General features: G+C 40.0%; 1 protein-coding gene across 5 annotated transcripts in view; it reads right to left on the reverse strand.

The window, feature by feature from the left end:
- Positions 1 to 4053: 4053 nt before the first annotated feature.
- Positions 4054 to 23611, reverse strand: part of NTRK2 (neurotrophic receptor tyrosine kinase 2) — a 208354-nt gene continuing 188796 nt past the window's right edge. For all 5 annotated transcript variants that reach the window (XM_065045879.1, XM_065045881.1, XM_065045878.1 and 2 more), the window contains 2 exons: positions 10405 to 10563; positions 4054 to 9563 (listed from right to left, as the gene is read on the reverse strand). In XM_065045879.1, the coding sequence (XP_064901951.1) occupies positions 9378 to 9563; positions 10405 to 10563 (345 nt within the window). In that variant the 3' untranslated portion in view covers positions 4054 to 9377. The remainder of the gene's footprint in view (positions 9564 to 10404; positions 10564 to 23611) is intronic.

Here is a 23611-nt window from a genome sequence, read left to right on the forward strand (position 1 = left end):
TTTGAGGAGACACACCGCAGTCAGGAACCTGTGCCAAGATGGGCAGCTCTGCTGCCCTCAGAGCCACCCCCCTTGCTGGCTGGGTGCTCTGATATGACAGCAGCATGTGAAGATGGGAGTGCAGATAGTTGTGTGCGGGGTGTTTGTGATGAACAGGATAACAGGCAACTCCGGCCACAGTGATTTAACACATTTTCCCACTCAACTCAGACCACTAGTTGCTTAGCCCTTTGCCTGCGTGGGTGACTGTGCTCTCCCCTTTTCCTCTGCAGTGTCAGCACTGGCATGCTCCAGAGGCCACTGGAAAGAGTCGAGGAGGACTGCAGTCTACAGGCTGTCTACAGCCATGGGCACACTGCTCAGGCTGAAGATACACCATGCCACCTCCACAAGCAACCCACGGCACTGCGCCAACTTGCAACTGGTGGACAAGAGGATTGTTGTCAGCATTGGACCCAGCATATGCCAGCAAAGGGGAATCATGCTCATCCCCTCTATCAGAATGTGGAAAAACAGAAACCCAATCAGTGTAGGGACCTGGGGATAGGGACTTCTTGGTTGTCAGGACTCTCCCCAAAAGCCACATGAGCCAGAGGGTCAAGGCTGTGCTGTCCCTTGTGGGGACACCCATGCCACAGCTGTTGTATCTTTCCCATACTGGGGGGTAAGAGGGAGAGGGAAACGTTTGTGTTGGGGGGGATAAGATACGAACATGCTGAGAACAGACCTTTCCACGTTGCTCCTCAGTAGGTATCACTGATCTCCCTGCAGTGTTTAGGGCCTAGGGACCGTGAATTCATCTTCTGTCACCTTTGCAGGCTGGGCTGGCTCCCACTTACATGTTTTTTCTCCTCTCTATTGAATGGACAATAAATACTGCTCACCCTCCCCCACGCATACTGAGGGCATCTGCTCTCTCCACAGTAGCAGGGCACAGAAATGAAAGGACACTTACAGGTGTGAAAACCAACTGGCAAAGGACCATCTGCTTTGAGGGTGGAGTTGATTGCCTCTGCCAAATGTGAAGGCTCTGCCCTGGTAATGCATGCTGGGGAAGAAAAAATGTTAAATGTTACCCAGGACCAGGGCTGGTAGCACTAGATAGAAGAGCACACAGAAAGGTGCTCTAGAGAGGTGATTTTTTTCCCTTTGAATAGGTACTGCAAACCAGTTGTAAATTGGTTTCTAAACTGTGAACGCTAAGGTGATAAATGCCTAGTCATTTGAGTTACCTGTGTCAACATTCCCATTTCATGTCCATCATCAAGAAATTACATATTAATTTCCAAGAGCTTCTGACCGGTTAGATGGTGAACTCAGCCTAACTAATTGTGGAGCCAGCTCTGCCCATGCTGAGACACACTGACCAGACGTTATCAGTTTTTCTGTATTTAAATGAACTGTTTCAGAAAAAAAATAGGCTAAAATCAGGGTAATAGAGTGGCAGATCTGGACCTTCCATGAGACTAGCAGCCGTTGTATCATAACAAAGCATTGCCAGGCCTAGAAATGTCTTCTTCTGTACTGGAAGAGCTCACAATACATGCAAATAATTTGTTAAATGTCTGTTTTATTTGTCTTTGAGGTCAGACACTGGGACAGCACAACTGCATGTCTAATACTTACATGACATTTTAAACAAGGGTTTGGTTACTTACTGTCTGATCTCCTCCCATCCATTCCTTCTTTCCTTGCTGACCATTTAATAATACAGACCCCAGCCAGAAAGAGCACAAGCTCTTATCTTCTGAAGAGCCTGATCTAGGCTGAGATTTACCCAAATTGTGGAAATTTTTGACAATACATATTTTTGCACGATGTGAGTATCAACTCAAGGAAGTAAAGCAATTGTTTTTGCACACCTTGCTTATTCTGCACAGTATTCTTCGCTGCATCACTGAGAAAAACAGACCCAAGCTCAAAGATCTTCAACTCTCAAGAGGGAGGAGTTGCTGAAGGAAACCTTGGCACGTTGTGCAGACCAAACCATCCTCAAGAACTCAAGGCACAGGGTTCTTAGCAGAGATATTGAGTGATTCTTCAGGTGATTACTTCAAATATTTTTCTTTCTCGCATGGAGTCTTGATTGTCAGAACCCAAGAGTTATGGTAAATATTACTAAGCTGCTTTAGTAAGCTAACCTGTGAGCAGGTTTAGTAGAGTCTGCATGACTCTGTCCTAATGACATCCAAGGGGTTTTCTGTCCTTTCTAGGGCCATCATTCTTCTTTGCAACATAGACTTTCTTACTGGTTTAAAAATAAATTATTATAGCCATTAAAAAATACTAATGGGAGTAATAAATATGCACTGTGAATCACTTTTAAAATAATACAGTGATCAAGATGATTGATTTTCCAGTTATATGAAGCATTTAGCACAAAGACTACTTCATAATGAAATCAATTGTGAAAATTTGTAAGGACTTAGCAGAAACAGGCGTGGTACTTGTGTTGCATACACGCTCCTGGACTGCTGGATATTTGACAGCTCTCTGTAGGTTTGATGCAGAAGGCAGGCACAAGACACAGGTCTTCGGCTGCTGCAAATCTGTGCAAGGCTGTTGCTGAGCAGTAAACTGGAGAGTGCTTGGCTGGTTGTGCATCTTGTGGCAGAAACCAGTGGCCTTAAACACGCTACCAAGTCTGACATGTTTTGGAGCATGAGGAAAATCACCTGTCTCATTAAGGGTTCTTCTGCAAGCCCCTTCTGCAGCCTGAACTAATACCTTTAAAATTACAGTTGCAGTGAACGGAAGGCAGTAAAAACGGCACCGGTCATTACTTCTTAATTGAGCCTCTGCTCTACAACATGGTGCGTGCTGGAAAACACACAAAAATCAACCAGAGATGAGGAGGAGTATCAATGTCCTAACACCTCCTGCGTGCCCAAGGGCCCATCTGGGGAGGCTGGGATGTGCTGGGAAGGAGCTATGGACACCCTGCGTAGGCAGAAGATCTGCTGGGGAGAGAAAGCTCCAGCTGTCATCTTGAGGGGGCTGGGCTGCACAGGAGAGGCTGCAAAAATACCCAGTGTGCTGCTGAGGCCGTGCATGGGCTCTGCCGCCTTACCTGGCTTCATGTTTGTAGAGCAGCCATCAGAAGAGGCAATGTCCCATCCTTCTGCTGCTACATGTCCCTGGCCTCAGCAGTCCCTGGGGAAAGTGAACGGTGGGGAGGGTGTGCAGGCTGTGGTGCCCGCGCTGCTGGGACTGCAGGGTGATGCTCAGACGGGCTCGGTGCTGAGAGTTTCTGCAGCTCTTGCTGCTGCCAAACACACTTCATTGCAGTTGTCTGCAGTGAGGTGTTTCATTTCGGGATGGCAACACAACCCACTGAGTCTGGAAGGCATCGGATTTTACCACAAAAGCAGATAAGGCAGCTCTAAGTCATTGGATGAAGATATTTTCCTTTGACTTCTTGAATGCTTGCAGCCAGCTCATCTAATCTCAGGGAGGTCTGGCAGCCTGAAGCAAACACAGCCATAAAGTGGCTCTCACACTGTTTTACTCTAGCCATGAAGTGCTTGGTTTAGATCAATAGCTTGTGGAGGGATCTTCAATCAAGCTGCTGAACCTCCTTTGGATGTCTGAGCATTCCGCATTCTGAATCTTAACTATGTTCTTCAATGACTTGGATTTAATGCCATATTTGTTCATGATATATTCATTTTAGATCAACATCAGTTAAAAACAAAAAACTACATTTTTAATGGGGCTGTGGTTTGAGACGCTTCTAGTAAAAAGCCAGAAAATATCTGAAGACTGGTTCCTGCTAAGCCAGCTCCCCAAATGAACAAGCATTCAAATAGAAAAACAAAGAATAAAAAAGAGTCTGTCATCAAATTCAGACTGAATATTCCCTTTCCTTATTAATATTGGTCTGCTCTTTCAACTATGAGTTCAGCAACTTTTTTTTCATTCAGGGTTTTAGAGTGCAAATATGTCATGCTTGTAAGCATGTCAAACTGTTCCTTAACTTCATCCTCATCAAAAAGGCAGGAGGTAAAAAAAGGCCTTCTAACAAAAGAAAATAGTGCACAACACTCACAAAACTTTTAGTTTTTTTTTTAAAGTAATCATTTTATCTTTCTTTTGGATGACATTGTTTATTGTAAGACATCATTTTTATTAAATACACTGTAATACAAGAGACTTTCCATGTCATGTCAAGAGAAGCTGGTCACATGATTCACAAACAAAACTTTTAACACTGATACCTAGGCATCACTTTGAAATCAGCCAAGATGCAATGAAAGTTTTAAAGCAATGACTAGTAACAAACTGCAAAACAAGAACCACTAAATATTTCCACAGAGACATCACATAAAAAAAAAAGAAAAGAAAAGAAAAAAAAAAAGAAAAAGAAAAAGGAAAAAAGGAAGGAGAAAGCTCTACACACCAGGTCACAGTTTGGTGACAATATAGAGATTGATATTTATACATAGATATCACCCTCTTTATCTTAAGTGACAAAGAGAGTGATATCTAGAAATATATATATATACATTTAGTATAGGTGGAGAGCAGGGCTGGGACAAATATTTCATAATTAATTGATTCTCTCTCTATGGGTGATTCAATTAAACATCAATGTTGAATTAAATTACTTGTATATAAAACATTCTTAGCTGCTTTTCTTTAAGTTAAAGAAAGATACATATAAGCTGCAAGATATAGGCCTCTGGAAAGATTTTATTTGACCTCCATTTTCTCATATATTCCAACCGAATGGCCTCACTACTAGCAGCTTCTATTATCCTTGCCCAAAGTATTCAGTGTTTATAAAATACCAGCCAGTCATCACTCAGAACCCTCTACAAGCAAACAAAAAATCCCCACAGACTTGGTCTAGAATGCATAGACAGTAAAATAACACACCCAACATTTCCCATTTCTTCTCCTGAGACTTATGTTTAAAAGATGGCAAAATAGTCACTTGGTTGCTATTGTGAAATTCACAGTGTTTTCCCTGCAACATGTAGACTTTTTTTTTTTTTTTTTTGCTTCATATTTATGATGAATGTAGCACACCCCCCGCCCCACCCAAATAAAGGTGTTTTAACTAAGGCTCTAAAGGACCTTGATTCAAAGCAGCAGTGGTTCATCCCAGCCCTCACAACAAGAAAATACAACTTCTTGTGCTATCAAAACCTTCAATTTGATTAGAAAACCCAGTCTGTTCCCCAGCCCCTTCCCACTCCCTTCCCTCACATTTTTTTAAGCAGTACTTGAAATTCAATCACAAGCTGCAACAACACAGACACAGACTTGTTCTAACACAGATGCATTGTATCTCAGTCATCCAGTGACCTGATTGTTTTATTGGGTTAATTAATTAATTTTAAAACTGTTTTGTAAAAGACCACATCAACCACTACAAAAACAATCTCTCAGAAAGGTGGGGAAGGGTACAAAAAAAGAGAGAGAGGGAAAGAAAGAAAGAAAAAGAGAAAGAAAGAAAGAAAGAAAGAAAGAAAGAAAGAAAGAAAAAGAAATAAGGAAAGAAAGAAAGAAAGAAAGAAAGAGAAAAAAGAAAGAAAGAAAGAGAAAGAGAAAGGAAAAGAAGGAAAAATGATAAGAGAAAGTGAGAAATAAATAACAAGAAAGGAATAAAGAAAAATCATACGCAGTTTCTTACTAAACTCCAGACAATAAATAGCTATATCATTTTACAAATCAAAATGAAATGAAGTTATTCTAAAATGGACACACTCCATCATGCATCATTGGGTGCTGTTGCTTTACAAGTATCTGTTCTCCACGGCCAGTTCTGTGCTTTGCAGATCTATTGAGAGTGAAGGACAAAGCGTGGTGAATGCTGCTATTATTACTGCTGAATTTTGGCATTCTCATTGTCCTACAAGTCATGTTGCAGTCTGAATAGTCCAGCTCATTCTTGGAATTATTTCATTACTGCAGACGAGTATAAAATGCTAATAGAGCTGCACTGTTATTCCAGGACAATAAAACAACGATAGCACAAACCCAGAAATGACAGTAAAACAAATTCTGTTTTCTGAGCTTCGAAGCTTGTCTGTTCATTTCATCGTGAGAAAACAACAAGTGAGATGGGAATGGAAGAAATGTTTTTATGCAATCATCTGGGGAAAAAAAAAGTGCTTGTTGCTCTATCTCTGGTATTCCAGCACTGCCTCTGCTGCACACCAGCTAAAAATTTGAATCTTACAAACACAGAAAAAGAAATCTCAACAGAAAAAAATATTTTGGTTGCTCAGCAGACTTTATCAATTTATTAATAGCAGTCTAATAATTGTTTGTAATAATGTAAGTGTATGTAAATTTATACATATACACACAGCCCATACATAATGTGCATGCATGTCTGCACATATATAAATAAAATACAACAGACATAGGCATACATGTATATGCTATGTGTGTATATATATATATATGCTATATGCAAATACACATATATAATATATATTATATATATGATCAGTTCATAGCACAGTCCAGAAATACTTTTAAAATAAGCCTGATTGTCACGTTTACTCAGTGTACACAATTTATCTGACAGTGCAAGCATGATGAATATGCACATATACTCACTCTTCATTGTGATTTGGACATTTCTTCTTCTTCTCTGCTCATTCTGCTACACTTACCCACCTTCTCATGAACAAACACAAACTACGTATAGCTACAGTTTATAGCTTGTCTACTGTGATTATACATTTTATGCACTATCAAGAACGTTAATGATATAGGTCAATGTTATCCATACCAGTGGCTCTGTAGCACGTTTGGTCCTTTAGAAGCTTAACATACTGCTATGTTATTGCACAATGCATTGTAATTCTCTTTATTCTCTGAAGTGACTCTAAATAGTCTCATTAGTAAATCAAAAAGAAGATGCCACTACGTACATTTTCAGGGTTTTGTGGTTATTTTTGGCATACATTCTTTCAGTGCTTGCAAAACCCACCTTTTTGCTTTCAGGCTGGAGCCTGCTTTCCAATAGAAGAAGCATCTCAGATGCCTTTTTCTTCAGCTCATAAGAAACTAAGACAGAATACAGCAGGTAGAAACTTCGCATCCCCCTCCACCACCTGCAGCCTCCTCCTACTGCACAGTGAGAGCGGACTCTGACATGCTTCTTTTCCACCACTGTTACTTTGAAAATCAATTTCAACTTCCTTTAAAACACAACATTCAGATTCTCAAGAGAATGGGTTTCACTGGATGCTCAGTCTTTATCTAGCCTTCTGTGTGAACTTCTGAGACAGTCTAGATAAAATCTTAAGGCCCATTTTGTAGGAATCTTCCTCTGGCTTTTTTGTACGTTTCCAGTTCAGTAGCAGTTAAGAAATAACATCTAGTTTATTAAAGGAATACTGAGTATGGCTTTATAGTTACACTGTCACGTTTATTTGTAATGCTGCCTTTTCAATGACATTGAGAAGGGTAAAACTTCATCGCTGTCCAGTGAACTGTTTTCTTTTGAAAATGTTCAGAATCTTTATGAGCTAGCTCTAAAAGCTTCTGAAGGAAAAACCTAAAGTGCCTCAATAAATAATATATGCAAGCAAATTATATATTAAATGTGCTATGGGAACACTTATAAAAATAAAATGCTTAATTTATTAAATAAAATATCCCCAACACAAAGATTAAGGACTTTTGATCTGGCTCATATCAATAAGAAATAACAAAAAGAGAAAACAGAAAGAAAGATCACTTTTTTTTTTTTTTTTTTTTGCAGTAACGCCCCCTCACAGAGGGAGGCAAAAGTCTTGAGGAATAGGTAAGGTAGGTTTTCATTTGTAAGAATTCATATTAAAAATAATCCTAACTCTAAATTTGAAATCATCAACATCTGGTTTGAAAAATAACATGTATGCCCATGCAGCTGTCATCAACACAGTGGCCATGCAAATGTACACACACAATGCCAATCCAACCAAAAAGAAATTATTTAAGAAAGAGTGGATGTTGGTAACGACAACACGAGTATCAATACAAATATGGTGCTGAGCTCAGGGTCTCTGCACTCTTAAAAGTAAGCCATAACCTCAGAGTAATTAGTTTCCTCTAGAGATTTCTATCCCCTAGCACGGCTCAAACGTAACCGTGCTTTAGATTATTCATGTTATATCAGCGTATTGTATCTGTAACATTGTAAAGGCATTTTAACATGGCTAATGTCTTCCATTAGCCCCTTCTAATGAAATATAAGTTACATTGTTATGAGTTTGCTATGCCTACTAGGGTGCACTACAAAATGAATGATAGTTTCTGCACAAAGGGCATTAATCGACAAAGACCATGCAGAGTTTTGTTTGCACGGTTAAAAAAAAAAAAAGAGAAAAAGGACTGAGGAAAGAAGGAATATGCTGCTGGACAAGCACAGTATAAGATACACCTGCCCCAGCATCTATAGCTTGCCCTATCTTATCAAAATCCTTAGTTTCAACACATGATCCTGAAATTAATACTGTACATGAATAAGCCTAGCTTCAGCCTTCATTGAAAAAGACTAGCTGGAGAACATTTTTATACCAGTGGCATGATAATATCCTACCAGAAGACAAAAGAAGGGCATGTGTTTAGTTTATCATGTAGAAACGTAATTATGTGCAGTGCAGGCAGCATCTTTTTCCCTTTTACTTGTATCTGGCAATGAAAGGTGCTGGCAAAGCACCTCCTTGAACAATCCTTTAGTCCTCAGAAACACTCTTCAGGGAAAGCGTCAAACCCCATCTTGCCTTCCATCAAATCATTTCAGTGTTTCTTTGTGAGGTTGGATGCCATCTGATCCCCTCATTTCTCCAGATAGTGCATCACACAAGACTGTCTTCTTTCCATCTGGCTTTATCTCTGCAAGGAATATGCTTCATGTAGAAAACACCAGTCTTCATTTTCCACCCACATGCCGAAGCAAAAAAATTGAGGTGAATCCATAGAACCTCCCAGTAGCTGTACTGATGAAATCACAAAGTTCGAGTCAAATATATTTTTCCCTTTTTTTCATCCACATCAAAGGCATGAATACAACAAGGCATTGTTAGTTGTGGTGGGCAAACTGAAGAGTCTGCTGATATAACAGATCATGTTTTTAAGGCCTTTGTCTATGCAGAGTTACAATAATGCAGAAGCCAAGTTGATTAGAAAGACAGGAGAGAAGAAAAAAATGACAGAAACTGAAAGAGAGAGAGAGAGGAGATACGTCTCAGTAATGTCTAAAATGTCAATACTTTGTCTACAGATGGAGAAGCGCACATTGCTTGCCCTTTGAAAGCTTCTCCGCAACTTTGTCATTAATACTGTCAAAGTTAAGAACACATTTTAATGGAGTTCAGCGGCAGTTGAACACATTGATTCCCGCAGCCCATAAGAAGAAATTCTAGGAGACTTTAGCCTAAAATATCCAAGTAGACTGGAGACGCCTTGGCCAAGTTCTGGAGGAGGGAATGGATTTCTTTGATGTTGAGCCTCATGTGAGGCTCCCGTTGCCAACAGCCTAGCATCAAGTCATACACTTCCTTGGGGCATGTGCGAGGTCTCTGCAGGACTCGGCCCTGAGTAATGCACTCAATCACCTACAAGAAATCACAAAGAAAGGATCAGCACAGCTGAGCCAACTACGTGAGGGTCATCCATGGAAGAGTTCACTGCTAACCACCACAGCAGCCTCACTTGTGGCAGTCATCCAGCCCACTCTGCGAAGGGCTGCGTTTCTAGGTACACTTATGAGCAGCAGGAGAGATCTGGGAAAAACACTGTAAAACAAGTTATCAAGAGGCAATAAATTCACTGGTACTAAGTTCACCTATGTTGCCCCTTCCACTCATGAGGGAATGATATCCAGGAAGTAATTCCACATCTTGTCTCTCTACCCATCTATCAACCTCATGTCATCTCAGAAGGAGGCTAAGTTTTCACCCTGCTCACACAGAGCATCAATGCCTCTGTCTCTTTTCTTCCCTTCTTCTCTCCCTCCGTCCTTAAATTTATAAGTATCACTGTGCCTTATCTCTGGAAAGTGGTTACTTGTGACTGCCTGGAAATCAAGAGATCTCCATATTACTGCAATGTATTCAAGAATGGTTTTAGGCAGCCACTCTGCAACAACAACAAAAACATGTATGATATGGAATTGGAATCACCGAAAACCTGTTCAGGATACAGCTAAGTTCCCTTTCACTGACTCATGGTCTTTCTCAATAGTCAGAGCAGACAATACAAATAAAGAAGCTAAATTCCAACTGGTGTAGTTCTGCTTGGACAACTTCCATCCACCCTGGGCATAAAGGAATGAAAAGGAAGAAATTCAACTACAACCATAAATACCTGGTATCAGGGGTTTTATCTTTACTAAACAAATTTCTTACTGCCACTTCTCCAGAGAAGTCACACCAACAGTTAACATATTACACACACCTCATTGTTTGAGAGCTGATACCATGGTTGCTTGCCATAGGTAAAGATTTCCCATAACACAACCCCCAGGCTCCAGACATCACTTTCAGTGGTGAACTTTCTGTACATGATACTCTCTGGAGGCATCCAACGAATGGGTAGCATGGTGTGACCCCCAACCTGAGAAAAACAAATGAAAGAGTCAGAAATAATTCCTCCAGGCCATCACGAGGAAGAACATCCAGATGTTAAATAACAAGAACACGTGGTTTCTTTTTTCCCATCTGATACCACTCACTTTGAAGAGCTTTTAAGGACTAGAGATTCATGGTCCAAACTCCTCTCCCCCCAGCAACAATCACTACCATGATAGGTTTCTCAACAGAATCTCTAAAGACATGGTTTCTCAAGTGCAAACTCATTTTTAACATTTGCTTGCCACACCCTACCCAAGGAACAAGGAAGATCTACAAAATTATTAATTAATTTAGCCTACCAACCCTCTTTAAATTAGGCCAGTTATACTTTCCATTTTAACACTCAGGAAACTAAAAAATATTCATGAAATGAAATCTGCACTGATGGTTCTCCTAGAAACTCAGCAATATCAACTGAAATCCGTGAAGACACAGTGGTCTGACTGCATGACATGGTAGGATCAGGGTCTGTATGGTCTAATATCCTAATTTTGAGCGAATTAAAGCAATGCTGTTTTCTGTTGATAATTACCAAACTTATTGCATCAAACGATTTTGTTCCATGTTAACTACCCAGTCCTGCACAGCTTTTAAAATAAGTTAGTTGTATGTATTCCCTTGACAATAAACAATTTGTAAAACACTGATTCCTACCCCAAGTAAAGTCATATTGAATGGGTTCTTTCACTGAATGAATGCCTTTCTGAAAATCTCCTAGAACTTTTTTCTTTTTCCTCAGCATCCTACACTTCCTTAAAATTAGGCTGCCTAACCTTAATTTACATTTAAAAAAATGTCTTATTTCCAGTTTCTAAACAATTTATTGTTCCTGACATGCCCCTTTCTGACTGGATCATATCAATATAGAAATCCACTCAAGTGCTCTTAAAATAGTGTAACTGAAGAGATATTGTGATATAGATATATACATATTCTGATTACTCCTGCATCAAGACAGCTGTAAATATTTCCAATGAAGTTCTTTAAAAAAAAAAAAAAAAAGAGCAAGCTTTTTCAAGGACATCTAATTTTTTATTAACTCTAATTTTCCTGTCTGAATAAGTATTTAGTTATGAAACCACATTTGCACTTTCAAGATTCTGTCAATTCAAAATATCATTTCTCCTCGTGGGACTTCACATTTGTTGTTACAAATAATACCGTCCTTGTTCTCATGTTGAAACAGCAAATGGAAGAAAAATCCACTAGAAGTTCAGTCAGGGTTCACATTATTTCTAAATCACACAGAACGTCCATTTCCAGCTAGTTTTCAGTAATTCAGCATTAGTGCATCATACAAAAAACACAGCTACGGCTGTGAGAGCTCAGCCCTGTTCCATGCATTGCCACAAGTCAATGCTTGCTATTTACTCCACAAAAGCAAAAAACCATGCTAAAACTTCCAGACTTGGTCTGTTACTCCTCTTTTCCTCTCCTCCCCCTACATGAGATGTCATGTGAGTGATGGAGGAGTATTTTTTGTCAGGATGCTGAATGAAAGGCAGGGCTCCCAACTTTGGTTCCTGGCTAGACTGTGGATTTGCTTCTGACTCACTGCAGGCTGCTGTGCGCAGGTTTCAAAGCTGGGACACAACTCCTGTGGCTTTCCACCTAACTTACAAACATACACTTGAGCACCCCATTGACGGAGAATGGAGACGTATTTTTTCGTGCTTTTCTCAGTTCAGCTCATTAATCTCTGAGTTACAGTTCACCAATCTGGCAGGCAGACTGGCTGTAAGACTCCATGCATCATATTTTTAACCACCTGTGGCCGAGAAGTCACTCAGTAAGATGGAGAGTTTGAAGTAACACACAATCATGCTGACATGTAAAGAAAGCTTCCATTTCCCACCATATCATAACCCAAACTGGCGTGGCAACCAAACAGCTCCAAACCACCACTTTTACTGCCATCTTAAGAGGTATTTCATTAGAAAGTCAGAAAAGTTAGTCCCTTAGAAACATGGAGACACACACATACAGACAAAGGCCAAGTGCCGTTAAAAGATGGTTAGTGATGAGAAGCTTTTGGTCTCATCAAATATTAAAATGGCTCTTAGATCTGCTCTATCATATAGACTCTGCTACTGGTTCTTTTCAGGAATTTCTTTTACTCATTCCTTAAAAATTAATGAAAGCTATAAACAATAAAATATGTGTCTATTTTTTTCTTATTTGTCACATCTTACATCAAGAGATTTTGAAAAAGTAAATTAAAAAAATAAACAACAAAACACACAACCTCTGTAATCTTCTTTTCCCATGGTTCGTTGCTACAGAGCTGCAGTGTATTTGTGGTAGAACTCTGTGCTGAGTTTCCAGCGCCATTAAGTAAAATGAATGACATGTCTCTAGAGTGATGACAGTAAATTGCCACCAAATGATGGCTCTGCAATGAACTGATCTGTAACATCACAGACCTAGCTGTCTCTCTTCACAGTCATAGCAAGACTGACTTATCAGTATTGACACCAAGAATTCAATTTACAGATAAGCATGAGCCACAGGGCTCTTTGGTGTTTTTCCACGTCATCTTGCCTGGATCTGTGTCCACTTCTGTCCCTGAAGGCAGAGTACTTGCCCAGGACTGAGAAGTCCTGAGGTCTCTCCATATAAATAATTTTAGGCAAAGTTACTTCCAATACTTCAGGATCTTCGTGAAGATAACATTTAATGCTTCGCAAAGTATCAATAAAAGCATTATAAGGGGTGCTCTTCTTGCCAGATGGCATCGCACTGAAAACAGGACACCTGTGCAACACTGACCATCACCTGTGGCAGGCTGCACATCTAGCTATGGTCCAGGAGCACCTTCAGGTTCAACTCAGATTTCAGTTCAGACACACCAAAAGCACAGGTCAGGGCCTGGCCAAAGGCACTTCTAAATGCATATTTCCTTCTCTATTAATGATCAGTGGTTACTGAGTCAACACTTAAAAAAGCATTAAGGGCTGTGTTAGGTATATGGTTAAAATGAGGCACACACTTCAGAGCTTTCCTGAACTGAAGCCTGGGACTTGACACCACTGTTTGCAGGATGCCTGAAACAAATTGCCAGCCAATTGTGAGCTTCTTTCAGTCTTGATTGAACTGTTGAGTCCAAGTACCCACAGTCGTGCCACAACAGCAGTGAAGAGAGGTGAAGTGCCTTTTTCCTGTTGTTGTCAAACTCTCAGCAAGGCTAAGGGGTGTTTTCCAACAAGGACCAGTGAAGAAAAACATGGCTACATTGACCAAAGTTTAAAGGTGGTGAGTGCTTCAAAGAGATGCCTTCTGTATATGCTTTAAGAAGAAACCCAAGTATTACACAGCTCTCAGGTATCATCAGCATTCTGCAGGATCAAGTCCCTGCTATGCATCCTGTAATTCAGTGCTGCTTGATACAGATAATTTTAAAATGTTTGCACGCTAAGCAGACTACAGTTGCAGGTAAATAACACCTTTATATCCAGTCTAGCTATGGTTATGACAGGTTTAAAAGCATTACAGTTTTAACTTAATATGCTACCACTTTAAAATCCATATCGTAGCAGTAAAAAATGATGCAAAAAATGACCATTTTACAGCTACAAATTAGGATGTATTTTCTCGATGTTATCTGAAAGCAGCTGCATTATGATGGTTCGTTTTTATTAAGAATTGCACTTGTACAGATCCTTTCTGGTACTTAAGTACTTGCTTCCAAACCTCAGTTTATGTAAGCAAGCACTTCCTAGCCCAGCCGTAGCTTTGTCTTACATTCAGTAGTTGATTTTACTAGCATTATTGCGCTAGAATCTAAACCAGAAAGCCTGGTGAATTAGCTTCTGCAATGTGCAAACTATTCACAGGAAGGAGGCTGCTATGTCAGATCAGTGAACTATGATGTTCTTCAAAGAAGCACTTCCAAGAGGAAATGGCCACATTTTTCCATTTATGAAATATTGCACTTCCAACAATACAATGTCATCTACCTTGTCATCGGTTTCAGCACTCATCTTTTAAATGGATTTAGCACTTTGAAAGGTGCCAGATAAGCTGACCTTCAACACTGTTTTCATTTATTTGCAAACATCAAGCTTCAAGGACTGCTGTAGAAACGTCATGTCTTAGCCTTGAAGCTGGGCATCTCATTCTAGAATTTGCTAAAGTTTGTCAGCTTTGTGGCTTCATATGTTCTGTATCTCACTTCATGGGCACTAAGAAATAGTGAGGGTTGTCTAATGCAGAAATTTTCATTTTAAGAAGGAAACCAGGCCTGTAGTATTAAATTCTGTGGAAGATTACTTTTGTTGACTAGGGGTTGGCATCCATCCATCCATCCATGCAACCATCCAATGTCAATCCAGCTTTCTTGCACATTAATATTACTTCTACAGAGAGGAGCCCTCAGCTGATTGTTATCAAGCTGAAGGCAGGCAATCACTGCAGTCTGCCTATGCAAATTTAAAACGCATCTCTCAACACCTTGCCCTGGCCACTGTTTAAACTTCTACTGTCCAGCTGCCATGGGAACTCAAAGCTGTGCTGCCTGATGTTTGTGAGCAGATGGGCACACTCTCTTACAAAGAATGAGCAAATGAAGCCTTGTGGTCCTGCTGGGAGCAGGAGGCTGTGGGTGAAGCCGGGGGAAGCCAGCCTACAGAGGTGCGGATGAAACAGGCTGTATGTGAGGCTGCACAGGTAAGACACAAGCCATGGGCTGTGAAAGGCACAAGAAATAACATTCTTAAGATGACCACTTGATGAATTCACATGAGGTTTGTGCCTTACTCATTTGTTCCATGAAGAAGGAGGGCTGAATGGACTGGCTGCACTTTTGCAATGTATGCCAGCTGTATCCCCGCCTTACCAGAGCAGCACTGGGGGTGCTGATGGTGCGAAAGAGGGCTTTGGGGCTCCAGAGCCATGTCAAAGGGTGCTGCAGGGGCTGACCAAAGGACAGGACAGGGATGAGCTGGAACACAGAATAATCCCTCCTCCTGCTAAATGCTGGTGGCAATATTTGGAGCAGCTCCAGCACTCCTGGAGAGGACATCAAATCCAACCCCCGACTTTTGGAGGCATTGTATAATATTACATAACTCTTTCCTTTCGTTTTTTTTCTTTTTCTTTTTTCTTTTTTTTTAAAATTTCTGGCTTTAAGTAGTTGATTACTCTGAATTCATGCAGTTAAAAGCACAGCAACCAATTGCGTAGCCTTGGAAAACAGAGTTCCTCATTTACGTTCAGCGTTCCCAGGTTCCCACGATTCCCACAGAGTGACATTGCAGTAATGTGTCACAGCGCTTTGTATATTCTCCAAAGACTAGTGATGCTTTTTCTGCCAACAGGATAAAAGTAATCTTTCTACTTTGTGAGCCCAATGAGCCTGAATGACTAACCCATGGGTTTCAGCTGTGATTCTGCCCAATGCCCTGTCTGGCTTGACTGCTGCATCTCTCCAGAGCCCTGCTGATTTCAGACCTTCTGCAGTTCAAGGATGGTAGTCTTAGAAGCAGCAACACAGTTCAGCATATGTTTAAATTAACTGTCATGTGGCAAGTGTATACGCAGTTTCTTTAACCCAACCGGACTTTAGTTTGTCAAGCTGGAAGCACGCTATACTTTTTGATTAATTTGTTCACTCTCTCCTAAAAAAGGATCCTGTATACTTGTGGGATTGCAGCATTTCAGGGTAGTTTTTGCTATTTATGTTTTGGTCTTCTGACTTGTTTCCCCATTTCAGGATGATATAACTGCAAAGAAATGTTCTCTGCAAAAATTATCACGTCTTATTGCTAAAACTGAAAACTTCTCTTCTCTTGGTGAACATCTGCTCTTTCCCCCTCATAAAATGCTGTCAAATGTTTCCCTCAGCACAAGAAAAAAAAAAATCAATAACTGTTATTTTCATTTCTTCTATGCCCTGGCCTTGCAGATAAAGACAATGTCTCCTCTTAAAATACCATCAGTGCTGCCGTGTCCACTTGCAGAAAAGCAGTACATTATTTTCACAGTCATAACAAGCCATACCACTCCAGTACATGAGGGTACTGAATTATGAAATAAAGCAGATAATTCGCCAGTAGCTAAAGATATATTCTTTATTTTTGCTTTTAACCCTGTTTTAGTTCATCTCTATTAAAAAATGTCTTACATCAAAAGTTCTCAATTAATTCTACCAGTGGTGTTGTCAGAAAATTGTAACAATGCCTAGAACAACATTTATTACACTGTAAATTCTCTCTTCAGCTGTGCAACGTCAGTTCGATGCTGTGCATCAACTTTGTGTTGCTGGAGATAAGATTCTTCTCATTAGTCTCTATGAAACCATTGTCACAAGACACTGCCAGCCCCCAAGGCTTACCGGGGATCAAAAAGTGATTATACACATCCATGGAGGATAAAATCTGACAAGGGCTATCAAACACAAAGATACCATGTCTGGCCCAGGAAGTGCCTGAGCTGCAGAGTGCTGGAGGCTAAGAAAGTACATGAGGGAAATATTATTATATGTTTGACCTGTTCCCATACTATTTGGTAGGCACTGGTTCCTCACAGTGACAGGATCCTGGAATAGAGAGGTCTTTATAGAAGCTATGCCTACGTTCCTATGTAGATGGGCCACGCACTCCAACATGCAGTTCTTACCAAACTTCTCAGCAATGCTTATGGAGGGCTAGACATCGTTCTGCCAACTGGTTGAATGAAGGAGATATACCACATGGAATTAAAATATATGGATAACCTAATGTATCTCACAATTCCAGAGATCTTTTCAAATGCTAAGTTGGAAAGATACAGAAACTGTAACTATTGTGTTTTACACAACACAGTATCACATTGGGTCAGCTGAATCTACAGGGTAATTAATAAACTGTAGTAGTTACTGCATTACAGAGCACTTACTCTTCCAAGAAAGGAAAATAACATGCCCTAAAGGTAAAATCAGATAAGTGCTATGAAGAAGGTGACATGATTCACATCTCTGATTAAAAGAAATGTCCCCTATCAGAGGGACAGAACGAAAGTCAACTGAGCAGAAGTCTGCAGTACTGAAAAGTAATGGATTACAGCTCTTTGGTGAGCAGGATGAAGTGTGTACGAATGAAGAAGTATATCCCTTAAAATATTTATTTTATTTAAAATGAGAAAAAAATCTAGTGTTCAACAATGAATTATAATCTAAGTGAAAAGAAATGGAAGTATATTGTGGTAAATTGAAAGACAACTTGAACCGTGTATTTTAATTAATGCATTGGACATGCAGATTTGTTTCTGAAGATGGGAATTCAGGACCTTGATGAAAAAGCAGGGAGCTGGGATTACTACAAGCCAGAGGAGACTTGGTATGATGAACCAGATGGCGTGTCCTTTCTAAAACACCTTATATTATCCAAATTTGCCATACCGAGTTATGCGATAGCATACAGTTACTTCAGCAGCAGGACTTGCAACTCAGAATATTGAGCTCATATGAAGTCTTGTGTTTTGCTTTACAAAAAGTTATCACTATGTCACTTGTACATCACCCCTACTTCCACGCCAGAGTGTCTGCTTGTTCTAACAGTGGATGAAGAGAGGTATCAGGTACCAGCAGACAAGTAGCTACAACAACTTACATTAAAATCCTCGCAGGATCTGGGATGACCATCTGATGTGTCCAAGTCACCAGCAAAACAATTTTGCAATGCAATATGAATGAACTACAGCCATTGCCTTTCTGATTCTCAAAGCAAACAGTTTAACAAACATTGAATTATCCCTTCATATCAATCCTGAGTAGTCTGGACTACTTGGGCCAAGGAGGTTTTAAAATTAATCTTTAATAAGTGATGGAATACCGGCCTCTACAAGTCTGTACCACAGTTGAAATCCTAATTTCTGTTTGCTGTTCTAAATAGGGGGTATGAGGTGTGATGTGAATACATGCTAGCTGAACTACACAGTCGTTATCAACAAGTAGCAGTTACTCGAGGGCAGACTCTGAAAGCCAAGTATCATACCACATAAGCCAGTTTGTGTTCACTAGGAAATCTCTACTCCCAATGTCAAGTCTAAAAGCTGTTTCTCAAATACAAGAGATCACAACCTTTTCCCGTATTTATTTTACTGAAAACCACATTTTCTTCAAATTTACTGTAGGTTATCATAGCATGTCTGGCTCTATTGGTCATGTCAAATTACGCCAGAGGAGAAGAGGGGAACAACAGAACTTGGTTTGTAGCTTTACTTCTCCCTTGTGAGGCACAAAAGTGTTTCTGTAATATCCATCGCATGGGAGCACTACAATTTTTAGTTGAAATGTCTCAGATGTTCCACTTCCTTGCATTTTGTTAGATGGGCTCTCCTCCTTTCCCCAGGTGGTTAATTTATCACATTGCTTACAAATACCAAGATTAATAAACTACCACACATACATGAGGCAACCAAATAAGTCTTTAGTACCACAAATCCTAAGAAAATGGGAAAACCTACTGGGTTCCCACGTCTTTCACACAAGCAAAATAAGTTGTTTTGAACCATCAGTCAATAAGTTAACCATTTTAGGTCAATTATTTTGGCTGTTCACAAACTACCTGTATGACGCTGGGCAAGTCATGTCAGATGAAATCTGTCAGCTACTGCCTGCCTGAAAAGAGTTCAATGATGTACTCTCTCCAGCCAGAAACATCAAAAAGGCAGAGCAAAGTTCCATGAATTCCAAGGACAGTCAACAATATTGCTGTTTCAGAGAATTAGCAATTGCTTTTCTTTGTGAAGGCTTCTCTCTTCTTGCCTGAAGAGTAAGAGGGAAGTATGATCTCAACCACAATCCTGATCGCTGTGCAGTGCCTGCATTGGAAATGACTACACTGGTAATGTCAACACACTAATCTAAGTCTACTCATATAGACAGCCAAATTGACAAGGACCTGAGAGAGGCTAAATTACACTGATCCTCAGCCAGATGCTAGTAAAAAAGGCAATGGCAAGGTCCTTGTGCTCATTTCCCTTCTCTTCTGCAGTCTTGATGTCTTCTGCTTCTCACTTTCTCTGGCCTGTAATTTGTTTACATAAACTGGAAAACACAAGAGAAAAGTTTCACTAAAACAGAACAGAAAAAATTCTCTGTTGTTTTCCTTCCGTGAAGTCTAGTTTTTGCTTCCTCACTTGTACCATGACATCATTCCATGAGCTGAAACAGGCATTTACTCTGAAATGAGGCAACCATCAAACAACACGCAATATGATAATTAAAAATACCAGTAACTGCTATTACCGAAAAAAATATTACTCATTCCTATGAAGCCTGCAAAATTCTAAACTGTTCTTATCAAATTCATATGTTGAACTATTCCTCAAGGCATGCTTAAAATATTTTTCTTGGACACAAGAGCCAAAGTGTAGCCCAAACAGTGATGCAATAATTTTATAGCTCTTGGCTGAATACACTAGTGTAAAGGAAGAAATTACACCAGCAGAGGGCTTGGAACCACAAATTTGTTTTTTGGTTTTGTATTTGGTTTTAAGTTTTCTTCTTAATTCTTTTCAGTGCCTGCCTCTACCCTCAGCAGTGTCATTTTCCATTTGGGAAACATCATACTGCGTTGTCTATACAATGGCTGTTGGAATTCACATGATGTTTGTTTAAGACCAATACTGAGCTGTAAATTCTGCTTGTGATGGTGAAACGTCTTTCATTCTTCCTCTAAAATGAGGCCAGATAATCCCCTGACGTGCAAGCATTCATAGAAGGTGTCAGTCTAGCAAGAAATGCCCCCTAATATTTCCCTAGGTGGACCCATTCCCCGATGGCATGTGATCAGGGTGAAAATTTGGTTTCCTGACACAAAGCCTGTTAAACTTGCGCATTACTAGGCAATCCTGGACAACAGAAGAAGATCACAGCAGTCTTTGAAAGGATTTAGGACTCTGCACCAGCACTTCTGCATTTCAGGTAAGGGTTCTCTGAAGATTTTAAACATATGGATTTCCACTCCAGGTTGTGCAATGTACATGCTCAAAGTCTTCACCAAATCTTAGTGATGTGTGGACAAAGGAGAAGAGGTGGGTGGGAGAGAAACTCACAACTACATCTATTATCCTTGATTTTCCCTCACACATTTTGCAGTGGCCCAAGGGAGCATTCTGGAAAATCTTCTACCTCCTCCTTGGATGAATCCGCTTCTTACTGTAACCATGCAGCACTGAGGTGGTTCCTTCCTCATGCATGCTCACCTTCCTCTCTGGATGAATATGAATCCTATTAAAACATCGATTCCTCTGCTTGCTGCTGTGCTGTAATACTCTAATTGACTCAAAATTAACACATAAAAGTAATTTTAGTTTCACTGCTCAAATAAAAGTAGGATATCCAGTAAAATGGAGAGCTCAAAGGCTAGACACTTCACTTCTGTAAAAACAGGCTGCAATTTTACACCAATGTAATTAAAACAGTTATTTGATGCTTTGAGATCTCTGTTGTTAAAAGTGCAGACAGACCAACTATATGATCTTCAATATAAATCTTACATGTAGCATTCCCAGACTCCAGAGTTGTCTAGGTTCAAGAAGGTCCTGGAGATATTTAAAATAAGCCATGTGGGAAATGACAGTCTCATATTATTACGACAGCATATTTTAATTTGTTTGGGGTTTCCTGAGATTGTCTACAGTCCCAGTGTTTGGATAGTTCAGGAACACTTGAGGCTAGGACTCTCAAATCATGCTCTGTGAAAATCTGGTACTAAATCTAGTCGTATTTAAATTAGGTTGGCACTAGTTTTTTTGACTTATGCTTGTATAATGTCTAGGTCAGTGAAGTCCTGCTCTACAGGAGAGTAGATCATACCCTACATACCCTTGCAGTACATGTCTTACACAATACTAACACTTTTTCTAGCCAATTGTAAAAAATTACAAATTGGGTCACCATAGCAGCTGCCCTTTAACTTGGTTACGTGATAGTGAGTTACTATAGTTGTAATAACAATGGTGAGTCTTCGTACTTCAGAATATTTTTCATCTGCTTCAGATGAAAACTTTTGAAGTATCGTTCCATAAAGCCTGCATTTCCTTTTTAAGTCATGCTTCTTTATAATACTCTTTGGACATGTTTCGGATGATCCACACAGAGTATTATCAAATGCAATCAAAGATGTTCTTATTAAAATGTTATGTGCTTCAGGCCTTAGTGTATAGTTTGCTTTGTTTTCTTGCCAGGCAAATCTATTATCCTTTCTGTGCATTAGGCTGTCACCTTCACCTAACCCGGCATCCTGGCTTCTGTGGTTATTTCCACTGAAAAGTCCCTGGATCTTGTATCCATCAGGATATTTTCATTTTATGGTTCACCGTGGCCTACGGGAAGGGGGTGGTTCTGCGGTTCCCATTAGCCTTGACCCCGTACTTAGGCTGCAGCCCATTTTTATTTTCCTTTTCTCTCTGCCAGATAGGAGTTCCTCTTCAAGACACTTCAGTCATTGAGCTGGCTAAGAGGCTTTTGTTAACAAAAAGCAGATGCACCAGTAAGTGTTCTCCTGAAAGGATCTTCCTCCTACCATAATGATTCTGAGTTTAGAAACCCACTGTATTGTGCAAGACCCATTCTGTATGAATGCTTCAGCCTTCCAAGACATCTGAAATGAGTGTTATACAAGCCTCTACACACATTTTATCAGTTGGCTTATCACTGACTAGCTAACACTGAATAACCAGGGTGCCTTGCTAGCATGGCAATTTCATGTGAATACTGACTTTTTAAATGAATATCCTCCAAGTTGGTGAACTATGTATTTGATCTGTTTTAACTTGCTTTTCAGCTCTTTTGAGCACTTTCCATAGCTACCCCTGTATGAATGATTGTGTGCTTTGTTGCAGAGAACGATGAACTAGGTAGTGAAGGAATGGCATTAATGCAAGATCATGAAGACTCCAGAACAAAATGTATGCCACTTGATTTTGAAATGTTACTTACACCTAGTTACACAGGATAAAATTTATAGCATGACAGTAAATGCACTGCAGTGTCTTTGGAAAGAGTACTTAAGTCTTACTAAGATGTCACTGTTATGGTCAGTATGACACATTTGCTGGAAAGGGAGAGGTAGCTTCAGTCTTCTGTGAGAGTTGTTGAGCTAGGGAAATACTCAAGTGGGACTTAGCCAGTTAGAAAACCCAAAATATTGCCATGTGTAAATTTTTTGCATCTTTTGAAGATATCACAATGAGTATCATATATGAGCCAATACAGATCATGTTGCTATCAAACAGAAATTAACTCTGACAATTCTTGAACAAAATTCAATCTGAATTCTTGATCTTTAAGGTCAGACAGCTTCCAAGCATCCAAGTCCTCCTGTGACAGGCATGACAGAGTAACAGCACAAGCAAGTTTCTGTCTCCAAGACTGTCTTGGTTCTAGAGATAGCAGGGGAGAACTTCGCCTGTTAAACAAACCTAATATGGGTTACTCTCCCTGATGTGCACTTACTCAAATAAGGGTGTCTTTAAGCTCAGCAGGAGCACTGTAGTGAAGAAACACCTAGTGAAAACCAGCTCAACAGCCTAGCCCTGCAGAATGGGGAAAGGAATCAAAATTAATAGCAATAGAAGAGGAAAGAGGGTGTGGGGATGGAAGGAACACAGGGGGTGAACAGGAAAAAAGCAAAATGGTCACAACCATAGAGCACGGCACACAGGAATGGATCAGCAGCAGATTCTAGCTACTGCAAAGCATCTCCAACAAGCAAGCACACAAGCAGTCATCAGTGAGCACTATGTCCCACATAATCCTCTTATTTACTGCACTCAGCCCCTTTATGGATGGGCTGAAGCCTGGGAAGACTCTTTCACCCCTAATCTTGCATATGCCTTTCATTTTTTTTTCAGTAAATTCCCAGTAACATTAACAGCCTCCTACATAATTTGACCTATGGTCAAAACACAGTCAAGTTATGAAAAGCCTCAACCCTTTTCTGCTTCAGTAAAAGGAATGCAATATTCAAAATAAACACTGCTGGAAAGAATATAATACTCAGAATAATAAATATCACCCCACCTTTTCAGCATGTAGGATGCAAAAA

This window comes from Columba livia, chromosome Z (assembly GCF_036013475.1).
Source record: "Columba livia isolate bColLiv1 breed racing homer chromosome Z, bColLiv1.pat.W.v2, whole genome shotgun sequence".
NCBI classification, from domain to species: domain Eukaryota; kingdom Metazoa; phylum Chordata; class Aves; order Columbiformes; family Columbidae; genus Columba; species Columba livia.